This window comes from Elephas maximus, chromosome 10, assembly GCF_024166365.1.
Source record: "Elephas maximus indicus isolate mEleMax1 chromosome 10, mEleMax1 primary haplotype, whole genome shotgun sequence".
NCBI lineage: Eukaryota > Metazoa > Chordata > Mammalia > Proboscidea > Elephantidae > Elephas > Elephas maximus.
In genome coordinates this window covers 23222777-23237317 of record NC_064828.1, presented here as the reverse complement: position 1 = coordinate 23237317, position 14541 = coordinate 23222777, and the positions used below count along the sequence as shown (strand labels likewise).

General features: G+C 41.1%; 1 protein-coding gene across 1 annotated transcript in view; it reads right to left on the bottom strand.

Annotated features, from left to right (window-relative positions):
- The window catches only part of RYR3 (ryanodine receptor 3), a 626301-nt gene that overhangs the window by 267856 nt on the left and 343904 nt on the right, over positions 1-14541 (bottom strand). Inside the window, 1 exon segment of the mRNA XM_049899608.1 lies at positions 1411-1627. Coding sequence (XP_049755565.1) covers positions 1411-1627 — 217 coding nt within the window.

Below are 14541 nucleotides of genomic sequence, written 5' to 3'. Positions count from 1 at the left end.
CTGTGTGGGAAAACTGCTTTAGTTCTTTGGTCCTGGGGCTGCATGTCTAGAACACTTTCTCCCTGCTTGACACTAGCCACCTTCTGTGTGGGAAAACTGCTTTAGTTCTTTGGTCCTGGGGCTGCATGTCTAGAACACACAGGAGCCAGATGACCCGACTTCTAGGATCACCTCCAATTCACAAACTCTTCCTCTGTTTCCTATCAACATTCTCAACCTCCACTATGTTTAAGGTGCTGTGCTAGGCTCTGCATAGCAGGCAAAGAAATACTGAGATTTCTATTCTATGGGAACTCACAATCATCACCTGTAGGATCTAAGAAGCAAACACAGGGACACACACATGTGGCTGTAACAAGGCCAAATGAATATTATGGGCAAATACACGCTAGAGACATTCTACAAGCTAAACGGGCTATATTCTTAGAAACTATTAACCTCAAGAGGCAAGGTCCCTCTTCATCTATTTTCTCTACCACCTAGTGATTCAAATGGCACTAAAACAAACAAAAAAACACCTAACCCAGTGCCATCGAGTCAATTCCGACTCATAGGGACCCTATAGGACAGAGTAGAACTGCCCTATAGCGTTTCCAAAGAGCACCTGGCATATTTAAACTGCCAGCCCTTTGGTTAGCAGCCATAGTAGCACTTAACCACTAGGCTACCAGTGAAAGCCTTGGAAGTGTTAATAAACGGACATCTTCTTTCCCTTTCCAGAGCCTGTATTTTGAGAGAGACACATTCACAGGGTATGATATGGAGCATACAACGGTATTCAGCACTTCCTGTATACCAGGGCAAATGGCTAGATTTTCTACATGCTTCCACTCCTCCAGGCGTATAGCCACCTGAGAATGTTCATTGCCACCTGTCTCTGCTTTGTGCTTCTACTTCTAGGCCCTTATTTATCCCACCCCTGTTACTTCACCTCTGGCCCCTCATCCCCATTTAAGCTTCCTAAAGGCCCTGACTGAATTCCATCTTCTCTACACAGACTTCCAGAAACACTCTAGCATAAAGGATGGCTCTAGCATTTATTTGTGCATAATATTCATTTTTCACATATTACATTTGGCCTTTAAAAAAATGATACATTTGCTTCTTACCTCAACTTGGCTGTGGATTCCCAGAGAACAGTGTTGGCAATATTTCTGCCTATGCTTTGCAGAGCCTAGTACAGTGACTGCCATGTACCAGGTGCTCAAAATGTTCCCTGTTTGAGAAACCCTGAAAGAACTCAATCTATCCATGTGGTGGAAACATGAAGAATAACAGTTGTTGACATTACGGGGACAATTCTACAGAACACACAGTACAGAATGGCTCAAACACAGCATACAAAGAAGGAAGACTTAACTGTATTGCTTCATCTACGTGGGCTCCCTCAGGTTGGTGATTTGAACTTACCTGACTGGTGTCTATGGGACATGGGATGAAAGAAGCCTGGGAGAGGAACTGAGTGGTACCCAACAGATCTCTAACACCTTCGGCATCGCGCTTATATTCTTTGACAGGCTCCAATCGCATCTTCTCTTTTGGCAGTAAAGCTTCGTAGCAAGGGGCATAGCCAGAGGGAGGCAGGAACTTAAACTCTCCATGACGTCCACCCATCAGGAAACGTACTCTGTGCCATTTGGAGAGACCAGGCAAGAGAGGTTAAACAAAACCCCAGCCCAAATGAGTGAAAATTAAAATCAGCCCCCACTAATCATTTTGCTGGGAAGTGACTAAATTTGGATTCGGCATAGCAAACATCCCAGGGTATGCAAAAAAGCCGTGGAGAGGGAACTGAGCAGCAACATATAGTCCTCAGCTGACCCTAATATGTATCAGCTAAGATCTTCAACATTACTTCAGCATAAACATCATTAGATTTTTCAAATCAAGTTTATGCTTATGTAGTAGGTAAATCATCGCTACAGATATCATTACAACAGTATTGAAAACAATAACAGTGACAATAATGATGAGCTTATTCTCTGGAAAGATCATATTAATTCAAATTATAGCATTAGACCTCCAAGTCTTCTTCCTTGAGAAAGATTATATCCAACATTAATTAATGGTGACGTTAACTATCCGGCGGGGAGGGAGAGAGGATAGGAAATTCTTATCTAAAAATACAGGCAAAATAAAAAAAAGATTAACGGAAGTGGCACCAGAGTATTAAATACACATGACATGCATGCCACGGTGATATTATTTAACAGAAATGATACACTGTAGAAGATGCAATTCCCCAAAAAGGCCACATGTGGGTTACGCCGAGGGGCGCCAGTGGCAGGTGGCCACATTAGGGTGCCAGTGCCATCTCCCCTGCTGGCATCCAGGCCTGACGCCCTGGCCCACCCAGCAGTGCTGGCTAGGCCCTCCCACAGAAGTGGGATGGACACTTGAGGGCTCAGGGTAAAAGCATGCACTATTTGTTACCACAGCAGTCTTTCACGTTTTAATTCTGCATACTGGCTGAATGTCACCCCGTATCTATGTGATTCCAAAGCTCTGCTTGCAAGGATTGCTACCAAATTGCTACCAGAGAGGATGAAAGCAGAATACTTCAAAACAATACTTACATGGTCCTAGGTTTTTAACTAGAGATATAGCTTTAATAAATCAACTGCACCACACTAAACCGATGAGGAAATATGACCACAGTTTTAAGTTACTAAAACACAGCAAGATATGTAGCCCTGAAGGTTCAAAAATTTCACACGGGAAAAATCAATACATACACGTAATATCTGCATACAACATTCTCCTCCATTGAACAAAGATTTACTGGGCAACTACAACTAGCACTGTTTTCTGCAAGGGGGATTCAGCAATGAACATGGTACACAGTGTCCTTCCTTGCTCTCAAAGAGCAGAATTCTACTAAAAAAGAGGCATAAGAATTAATGAGGTTATTACTGATTGGGGGACATTATAGGAGGGAATGAGGAAGATGTGAAATAACTTGGGGGAGGAGGATGGTTTCCAGAGATCAAGCAAGGAAGACATCTCATAGGAGGAAACATGAATAAAAAGTGGGGATAAGAGGAGCCACTGAGTCCTGGATGTGTAGGAAGGACATTCCAGGGAGAGGAACAAGTGCAAAGGCCCTGAGGTGGTGAAGGGCTTAGGTGGATGAGGTAACAGAAAGGAGGGGGAGCGGATGAGACACCAAGCCAGACGGGCAGGAGATGAAGCAGGAGGAGACAGTGGCGGATCAGGCAGGGACTGCAAGGAATGGCAAGGAGTTGGGATTTTATTCTAGGTGGGAAGCTTCTGAAGGGGTTTTTTTTCCTTTAAATTTTATTTATTTTTTTGTTGTTTTTGAGAATATTCACAGCAAAATGTAAACCAATTCAACAGTTTCTATATAAAAAAAAAGTTTCTATATGTACCATAAATTGACACTGATTACATCCTTCAAGTTGTGCAACCATCCTCACCCTCCTTTTCTGAGTTGTTCCTTCCTTGTTAACATAAACTCACTGGCCACGAAGGTATCTGAAGGGCTTTTCAAAAAAAGGAAATACAAGATTCTTCTAACCGCCCTACGTAGATGGACTCATGAGGAGGCTCTTGAAGTAGCCACAGTGAGAGATGAGGGTGGACTGGAGTAAGGTGGTGATAGTGAAGACGGAAAACAGCAGCAAGGCCCCAGGTTTGTTTTACAATTAGTATTATTAGGAACTCTGGGTGAAGCGTGTGTGTGTGTGTGTTTGTGTGCGCACACACGTGGGCTGTGCAGAAGAAGCATTCTGATTTAGCGAAGCTCTCACAGCAGGTCCCTTCCCACTAGGCCTCACTTCCTTTAACAGGGACACTCTGGTAGGCCAGCCCTGCAAAACAGACTCATTGTTCGCTACATAATTCTGATTATAAAAATATCCTAATTATGAAAATGGAAAATAAAAATCTCTCCCAGTAAGAGACATTAAGGTTCCCCCTTCCTCGTAAGAACAAATAATTTATCCAGACAGCATTTTATAAAAGGTTGCTTTAAAAGTAATTATAGAAATCACATGAAACCTCCCACTTTTCCATTTTTAAACTACCAAACGACAATGAATTAGGACCACAGTGGTGCCTGGTGAGTGTACCCACATTAAGGGTTATGTAATAGGGCATGATCTATGTGTAGTAAGAATATGAACAATGACATTAAGACAAAATTGAGTCATTGGCCTGCAATGTTACTAATTTAGTGAACCTTCAGGAAATAATGACTAAGCCTTGAAGTTATTTGTTGAGAAGTTTCCAATTCAATTGCGACACAACAGATTTTGTTACTGACATGTTGAAACTACGAGATAATATTGGATCTTTCTGAACAAAGTATTAGTGTAGGATGTTTTTTTGCCTCTCCCTTCTCATGGAGCACCCTTCCTGTGAGAACTGCCAGGAGCTTGTTCGAGAGTATGTTTTGTGTTGCTTGCTGGTGCATGGATGCCAAGAACAAGTAAACGATCTCTTACGAGGACTTGTCAATGAACTTAACTATTCATGAACTCTCAGGCCAGTCTCTTCAGTTTTAAAACTTACGTCTTCTGACTAGGTAGCAAATCAAGGCAGGTGGAGTTAACATGTGGCTTTTAAAGAGAATGATGCTTTCTGTTTTTATATTCAGTTATTAAAAGGAGATAACAATTTGGTTATAAATTGTAATCTTATCTCATCTAATGGTCACAAAACCTGTAAAATGAAAAATGAACATAGCCAGAAATCAGTGTTTACTACTTACTGAAGCATTTGTCTTCAAACACCATTACCCTGTGCTTCAGTGAGTGGAAGAAAGGTCCTGGGTTGCTTCCAAAGCCCTGCCAGAAAAGTGCCCTGGCTCCCCAGCAGGGAACTGAATGCGAAGTGGCGCCAGGCACCTCCACCATCTGAGCCCGCTTCCCTCATTGCCCATGAAGAACTTGTCCAAAGAGTCTGTGGAAAGGGATCTAACAAACCACCACCATATTGGTGGTTAACTTCATAGTTTTCTCTAGAAGATCCAGATTGATAAGGCCAAAGAAAATAACCAGGGATAAAATATATGTTTGGGGGGAATTATCAAAAGAATACTTGAAACCAATTTTAATTATTTGAGTATGCTAAAATGGCATCCCCTCTGCCTCAGCTTTGGCAGAGGTCCCAAAGGCAGATAATTCAGAGGGTGCCAACTCTTTCCATATCCTAAAGTGAGGTGCTAGATCGCTTATGCAGGATACACCAAAAAATTGTGAAACCAGTTCCAGCCATCTTAGCCCACCATGAACCCCAAGACTGATACGGTAAAGAATTCATTTGGAGAGAACTGTCAGGGAGAAAGGGAGCGGGGTGGTTCTCCCCATTTGTAGCCCTATGATGGCAACTTCAACGAGCTACTCAGAAGCTTGATGAGTGCCCCCTGGAGTTCAGTGGGTGACAAGTTTGCCTGTCACAGAGCAGAGAGAGAGGGAGACAGGGCTGCAGGGGAACGAGCTATACCACTGCTTAGGGTAGGGCCAAGGCCTGTGCTCCCCGAAGGGCCAGATATAGGCTCCATGGAGTGGAGCCAGCTATCAGTCATCTTGAAAGGGATTTTTTCCAGAAAGGCTAATAATTTCAGTGAAAATCAGAAATCAAGAAGCTAGGAAAGGTGGGGGTGGGGGAGTTAGGCAGAGGAGGCTTATATCAAAAGAACTATAGTAGGAGATTCCCAGCCTGAGGCTCTTCAAGAAAACCACCAAAGGGCCCCAGAAGTGAAAGAGGGAGCAATTGTACAACTGCCATGCAAAGGGTTGATGCCACATGTGGATGTGCTTGCTCCTCCCACACCCGGCATTCCTCTCTCCTGGGCCAAGACTAAAGGGGTCTGAAACAGGAGCTGGTTCATTGGAGAGGAGATAGACTAATGAGGAGAAAAACCTGACCTCATACTGGAGGCCCCAGCTGGGGAGGTGGGGAGACTCTAAATTGGATATAAATTCATGGTTTTAATGTTGAAATGGATGGAAGTTTTCAATCATTGACAAGACCATCCTTGTTCCTAAAAAATGCAATACAAGTTATAGGACCTGAGGAGGAAGAAACGACACGGTGCCCTAGACAGACGCACCATGCCGTCCCTCTGCAGCAAAGACCCAAAAAACTAAGTAAAACAGATACAAACATCAATCCTAGAACCTTAAGCACCAAATGAAGGGATAAAGAACTAGATGAAACACTGAATGGAAGAAGAAATTGATGGAAAACAGAGAATGAAAAGAGCTATGGAGTGGAGGTCCCCTGCCAACTAACATAGCACAGCGTCACCATCTTGAAGCACGGCCAGCAACAACACTGGACAAGGAGTATAGGAAAGCAACTTACAGAGCTCTCACAAGAGACGGAGCACTCAGTAACCTAAGAAGATAACCAGAGATAAACAGGCTTTCTTACCACTTACCCTTCTGGCCACTTTCTCACCACTCACCAGCCTCCACTGTGCTGTCATGGCTAGAGAGCCACCACCCCACCCTCACCCTTCTGGTGAGTAGAAACAAGAACACCCCCAGCCTGGTAGTCTCCACAATATGAGCCACGGTCCACAATATAAGCCCCCGCACCACCACCCTTGAGCCCACCTGCCCCCTCATGCTGCATGTTTTTTTTTCGTTCTTCCTTTTCTTTCTCCCTCCCACTGAGCACTGTATGCCAGCTCTCCCCACTCTGGCTGGTCCCTGCCACACTGATGTGGCTAGAGAGCAACCAGCCCACTGCTACCCTAGGTCTGCTCCATTCCCACCCATCAGGCCATTTTTCCCCCTTTCTTCCTTTTCTTTCTCCATCCACTTAGCCTTGTACACCACCTCCTCCACCTTCCCACTGGCCTCCTGTGGTGCTGCTGTGGCTAGACAGCCATCACCCCACCCAGACACATTGTGTCTCACCATGCCGCCATTTTTTTCTTTCTTTTTTTTTTCTTCCTTTTCTTTCTCACTCCCATCTAGCCCCATATGCCACCTACCCCCCCTCCTATCAGCCCCAACTGCACCACTGTTGCTAGAGAGTCACCAGCTCGCTGCCACCATGGGTCTGACCTGACCCCAACCACTGGCTGCTGCCGTGTCACCTTCTTTTCTTTCTTATCCTTCTTTTTTTCTCTTTCACACCTAGCCCCATAAGCCTCCTCCCCTCCCTTCCCACCAGACCCTGGGTCCACCTTGTACCCACTTATTGGTCCCCAAAGTGCCATTTTTTTTTCCTTTCTTACTTTACTTTCTCTCTCCCACCTAGTCCCATACACTACCTGCCCCATTTTCTTCTGGCCCTTGCTGTGCCACACAGATAGAGTGCCACTGGTACTCTGGCCCACCGCTGCCCTGGTCTACCATGCCCCCAGAAGCTGGCCCCTACTGTGCAGCCATCTATTTTTTTTTTCTTTTTCTTTCTTTTCTTTCTACCTCCCACCTAGCCCTGTATGCCACATCCACCCCACCCCCTTAATGCTGGCCCACAGGTCCACCCTCCCCGCACCCGCAGGCTACCCTTTTTTTTTTTCCATTTTTCTTTCTTTTTCCTTTATCCTTCCTACCTAGTGCCATATATGACCTCTCCCCCTTCCCACTAGCCCCTGCCACATCAAGGCACCTAAATTGTCTGCTGCACCCAGCCTGCACTGCCGTTCCCCTCCTGCCGCTTGACCAGTAACTTAGTGGTGGAAGTCAGCCTGTACCGCTCCCCTTCTGAAACTGCACATTTGGCAAGGGGCTGTGAACACTCCCACACCACGGGACCAACATCAGGAGGCAGAGAGTGCTGGCCCAGTGTCTTTCAGCCACCTGGCCAAACCAGTGTACAGTGAAGCAGGCTCGCCCTGCCTGCTACTGCCCTACTTACCTGCATAAGGTGATGAGAGCCACGGTGCCCACAGATGAGAAAGCAGCGAAGCACACCTGACCCGCCCACCCTGACATATCAAAACAAAATAAAAAAGCAGAACAAAACAAACTGACATAAAATCAATAAAGAAAGAAAATGTTACCTTAATGTCCTGGAGACAGCAGACAATATCAAAACACATAAAAAAGCTGGACAGGAAGGCTCAAGCAAGTGACCAAAATACAGAATCAGATAACCTTCCAGTAGAAGAAGAAGAAGTGGAACTACCTGATATGGAATTCAATGTACTAATATTTAGCGATCTCTAAGAGATTAGGAAAGTGATCAAGGATACACAGGCAAAACCAACAAAAAAATAGACAAAATCATACACAGACAAAACCAGCAAAAACATAGCCAAAGTCAAGGAAAACATAGACAAAGCAATAGAAGATTTCAGGAAAATAATACAAAAAGAAAACATCAAAATAAATAAGCAATTAGAAGTCATATGAAAACATCAACTAGACATCTAAAAGATAAAAAAACAAAATTTCACATATGGACAACTCAATAGAAGGTTTTAGGAACAAATTTGAAAAAAGGAAGACTGAAGACAAACCCATGGTTACCACTTTGAGGAATCATCAGAGAAAAAAATTAAGAAAAATAAAGAATACCTAAGAATTATGTGGGACATAATCAAGAGCAAAAATTTGCACTTGATTGGAGTTACAGAACACAAGATAAAATGGAAAACACAGAGAAGACTGTTATAGATTTCCTGGCAGAAACCTTCTCAAATATCATAAAAGACCCGAGGGAAAGTCACCAAGACATATAATCACACTTGCAAAATCCTGAGAGCAGTTCAAGAAAAATGAAAAGTCACTTGCAAAGGGGAAACAATAAGAATAAGCTCTGATTACTAGGCAGAAACTATGCAGGCAAGAAGGCAATGCAATGACAAAGATAAAACCCTGAAAGAAAAAAAAAAAAACCTGCCAACCAAGAATAATACATCCTGAAACTCTCTCTCAAATATGATGGTGAAATTAGGACATTTTCAGATAAACGAAAATTAAGGAAATTTGTAAAACTAAACCAAACTTACAATAAATATTAAAGGGAGTCCTTCAGCTAGAGACCCAACAACATCAGATAACAACTGAGTCTAGAAAACAGGACAGTACCGGCCAGATGCCAACCTAAAGAGCTCTCAATAATAAAACAAAGCTAAAAGACTTAAAACAGGGAAACAGAGATGTCAATCTGTAAATCACAGCGATGTCAAAATAATAAAAGTGGGGAATAAATGGCATAGGTATAGAACTTTCAAATGGAGAGGAAGTCAAGGTGGTATCAAGTAATAAAAGACTGGTTCAAACTTAGGAAGATAAGAGTAAATCTCAAGGTAACCACAAAGAAAGTTAACAAACCTACTCACCAGAATAAAAAAGAAGAAAAATCTAAAGACTCAGTAAACACAAAATCTATAGTAGCAAAAGAAAACCCACAAAAAAGGAGCTCACAACAGGAAAGAGGAACAAAGAAAACATCATCACCACACACACACAAAACATAATGTGACAGCAGTAAATGCATACTTAATGATAATCGCACTGAACATAAATGCTTCAGATGTACCTGTAAAGAGAGAGTAGCAGAATGGATGAAAAAAAAAAAAAGACCCACCAATATGCTGCCTATAAGAGACACACCTTAGAAACAAAGACATAAATATATCAAAAATCAAAGGATGGAGAAAAAAAATTATCAAGAAAGCAGAAAACAAAAAAGAGTAGTGGTTATACCAATCTCAGATAAATTCAACTTTAAGGCAAAATCAACCGTAAAAGACAAGGAAGGATGTCATATAATGATTAAAAGGACCATCAACTAAGAAGACATAACCTTAATAAATATCTACGAATCCAACAACAGGGCTCCAAAATACATATAATAAATTTTAACAGCACTGAACAGAGAGACAGTTCCACAATAATAGTAGGAGACTTCAACACACAATTCTTGGTAAAGGACAGAGCATCTAGAAAGATACTCAAGAAAGATACAGAAGATCTAAAGGCCACTATCAACCAACTTGACCTCACAGAAATATATAGAACACTCCATCCAACAGCATCAAAGTATACATTCTTTTCCAACACTCATGGAACATTCTCCAGAATAGAACACATCTTAGGCCACAAAGAAACTTTCAGTAAAATCCAAAACAAAGCATGCTCTGTGATCACAACATCATAAATAACAAAGCGCAAGGGAACAGAAATTAAATACACTGAAACTGAATAAAGCCTTGCTTAAAAATAACTGGGAAATAGAATAAAAATAAGGTAATCCAAAATTCCTAGAATCAAATGAGAATGAAACCATACCATACCAAAACCCCTAGGATGCAACAAAGGCAGTTCTCAGAGGTCAATCTATAGCAATAAGCATACACATCAAAAAAGAATAGACCAAAATCAAAATATTAGCCCTACAACTAGAATAAACAGAAAAAGAACAGCAAAAGAAGTCCACAGGCAGCAGAAGAAAGGAAATAATAAAGACTACAGCAGAAATAAATGTAATATAAACAAAAAAACAATAGAGTCAACACGACCAAAAGTTGGTTCTTTGAAAAGATCAACAAAACTGGACAAACTGACAAAGGAAAAACAGGAGAGGAAGGAAATAACCCAAATAAGAAATGAGATGGGTGACATTGTAACAGAGCTAACTGAAATAAAAAGGATCAAAACAGAAAACTATGAAAAATTGTCCTCCAACAAATTTGAGAACCTAGAGGAAATGTACAAATTTCTAGAAACACAATAACTACCTAAACTAACACAAACTGAGATATGGAAAATCTGAACAGACCCATAACAAGAGAAGACATTGAAGAGGTAATAAAAAAAACTTCCCCCTCCCCCTCCAAAAAAGTCCTGCCCCTTGTGGCTTCACTGGAGAATTTTACCAAACATCCAGAGAAGAAATCATATCAGTACTACTCAAACTATTTCAGAATATAGAAATGGAGGGAATATTCCTGAATTCATTCTATGAAGCCAGCATAACCCTAATACTAAAGTCAGGCAAAGACACCACAAAAAGAGAAAATTACAGACCAGTATGTCTCATGAATATACAAGCAAAAATCCTCAACAAAATACTAATCAATAGAATTCAGCATCATATCAAAACAATAACATACTACAAACCAGTGGAATTCACACCAGGTATGCAAAGATAGTTCAACATTAGAAAATCAATCAACGTAATCCATCACGTAAATAGAACAAAAGAAAAGAATCACATGATTATCTCAAATCACACAGAAAAAGCATCTGATAAAGCCCAACACCCATTCCTGATTAAAAAAAACTCTCAATAAAATAAGACCAGAACAGAGCCCTGGTGGTTCAGTGGTTAAGAGCTCCTGTGTGCTATAGCTGCTAACTAGAAGACCGGCAGTACAAATTCACCAGCTGCTCCCTGGAAACCCTATGGGACAGCTCTACTCTGTTCTGTAGGGTCACTATGAGTCGGAACTGATAGAAATGGATTTGTTTTGGTTTTGATTATATATATTAACAGCCAACGTCATTCTCAATGGAGAGAGGCAGAAAACATTCCCCTGGAGAACAGAAAAAAGACAAGGATGCATTCTATCACCACTCCTATTTAACACTGTGCTGGAAGTCCTTGCTAGAGCAATAAGGCAAGAAAAAAATATAAAGGGCATCCAAATTGGAAAGGAAGAAGTAAACTATCCCTATTCACAGATGATGTGATCCTATAGATAGAGAAGCCCAAAGATTCTACACAAAAACTGCTAGAACTAACAGAAAGATTCAGTGGAATAACAGGTTACAAGACTAACATACAAAAATCAGTCAGACTCCTCCATACCAACAAAGACAACTTTGAAAATGAAATTAAAAAAAATACCATTTATAATAGCTTCTAAAAAAATAAAACACTTAGGAATTAATCTAGCCAAGGACATAAAAGTCCTATACAAAGAATACTACAAAACACCATTGCGAGAAACCAAAAAAGACCTACATAATGGAAAAACAGACCATGCTCATGGATAGGAAGATTCAACATTGTGAAAATGTCAAATCTAACCAAAGCGATCTAAAGATATAATGCAATCCTAATCCAAAAATCAACAGCATTCTTTAACGAGATGGAAAAGGTAATCACCAGTTTTATATGGAAAGGAAAGATGCTGTGGATAAGCAAAGCATTACTGAAGAACAAAGTAGGAGGCCTTACATTACCTGATCTTGGAACTTATTATATAGCCACGGTAGTCAAAACAGCCTGGTACTGGTACAATGATAGACATATAGACCAATAGAATAGAATCGAGAACCCAGACATAAGTCCATTCATCTATGATCAGCTGATCTTTGACAGAGGGCCAAAGTCCACTAAATGGGGAAAAGACAGTCTCTAAAAATGGTGCTGGCAAAACTGGATGTCCATCTGTAAAAGCATGAAACAGGACCCATACCTCACACCATACACAAAAACTAACTCAAAATGGATCAAAGCCCTAAATATAAAACCTAAACCAATAAAGATTATGGAAGAAAAAGGAAGTATAACACCAGGGGCCCTGATATACAGCATAAATTTAATACAAACCATAACTAACAATGTACAAACACTTGAAGACAAACTAGATAACTGGGAGCTCCTAAAAATTAAACACTTATGCTCATCAAAAGACTTTACAAAAGAGTAAAAAGAGAATCTACAGACTGGGAAAATATTTTTGGCTACGACATATCTAACAAGGGTCTAAGCTCTAAAATCTATAGGACATGGATTTTAGTTTAGAATGCTACAATACCTCAACAACAAAAAGACAAATAATCCAATTAAAAAATGAACAGTCACTTCACCAAAGAAGACATTCAGGTGGCTAACAGATATATGAGGAAATGCTTGTGATCATTAGCTATTAGAAAAAATGTAAATAAAAACTACAACGAGATTACCAGCTGTCTTAGTCGTCTACTACTGCTATAACAGAAATACCACAGGTAGGTGGCCTTAACAAACGGAAACTTATTCTCTCACAGTCTAGGAGGCTAGAAGTCCGAATTTAGGGTGCCAGCTCCAGAGGAAGATTTTCTCTTTCTATTGCCTCTGGGGGAAGGTCCCTGTCATCAATCTTCCCTGGTTGAGGGGTTTCTCAGTGCAGGAACCCCAGGTCCAAAGGACACACTATTCTCCCGGCTCCTGCTTCTTGGTGGTATGAGGTCCCCCTGTCTCTCTGCTTGCTTCTCTAATATCTCAATAGAGATTGACTTAAGATGCAGCCTAATTTTGTAGATTGAGTCCTGCCTCATTAACACAACTGCCTCCAATTCTGCCTCATTAGTATCACATGGGTAGGATTTACAATCCATAGGAAAATCACATCAGATGACAAAATGGTGGACAACCACATAATGCTGGGAATCATGGTCTAGTCAAGTTGACATACATTTCTGGGGGATACAATTCAGTCCATAATACCATCTCACCCTGACATTACTGGCACGAAAAAAAAAAAAAAAAAGGTTGGGGAGGTTGCAGGGAGATTGGAACTCTTATATACTGCTGGTGGGAATGTAAAATGGGTGCAACCATTATGGAAAATGGTATGGCACCCCCACCTTAAAAAGCTAGAAATAGAAATACCATATGATACAGCAATCCAACTCCTAGGAATATATCCTAGAGAAATAAGAGCCATCACACGAATAGACACGTTCATTGCAGCATTATTCAAAATAGCAAAAAGATGAAAACAACCTAAGTGCCCATCAACAGATGAATGGATAAACAAATTATCATACGCACACACAATGGAATACTATGCAATGATGAAGAACAATGATAAATCCATAAAACATCTCATAACATGGATCAATCTGGAGGGCATTATGCTGAGTGAAAAAAAGCCAATCACAAAAGGACAAACACTATACAAGATGAGACCACTATTATAAAAATCTAAGAAAAGGTTTACACACAGAAAAATAAAATCTTTGATGGAGAAGAGGGGTGGAGAGGGAAATCACTAACCAGATAGTAAATAAGTGTTAAATTTGATGAAGGAAAAGCCAACACACAAAATAGGGGAGGTCAACACAACTTGACCACAGCAAAGTCATAGAAGCTTCCTAGACACATCCAAACACCTTGAGAGACAAAGTTACTGGGGCTGAGGAATGGGGACCATGGTTTCGGGGGACATTTAGGTCAACTGGCATAATATAATTCATACAGAAAATGTTCTACAACCTACTTTGGTAAGTAGTGCCTGGGGTCTTAAAAGCCTGTGTGCGGCCATCACATCTGTTGGTCCCATCCCGTCCAGAGCAAAGGAGGCCGTAGACATAAGGAAAATATTAGTCCAAAGGACTAAATGGACCACATGAACCAAAACCTCTACTAGGCTGAACTAGATGGTGTCCAGCTACCACCACTTTCAGCTTTGACAGGGACCCCAATAGAGGGTCTCTGAAAAATTGGAAGAAAAATATAGAACAAAATTCAAATTTATAAAACAAGACCAGGCTTACTGGTCTGACAGAGGCTGGAGGAACCCCCAAGACTATGGCCCCCAGACACCCTGCTAACTCAGAACTGAATCTACTCTTGAATTCCCACCTTTCAGTCAAAGATTTGACAGATTCATAAAAG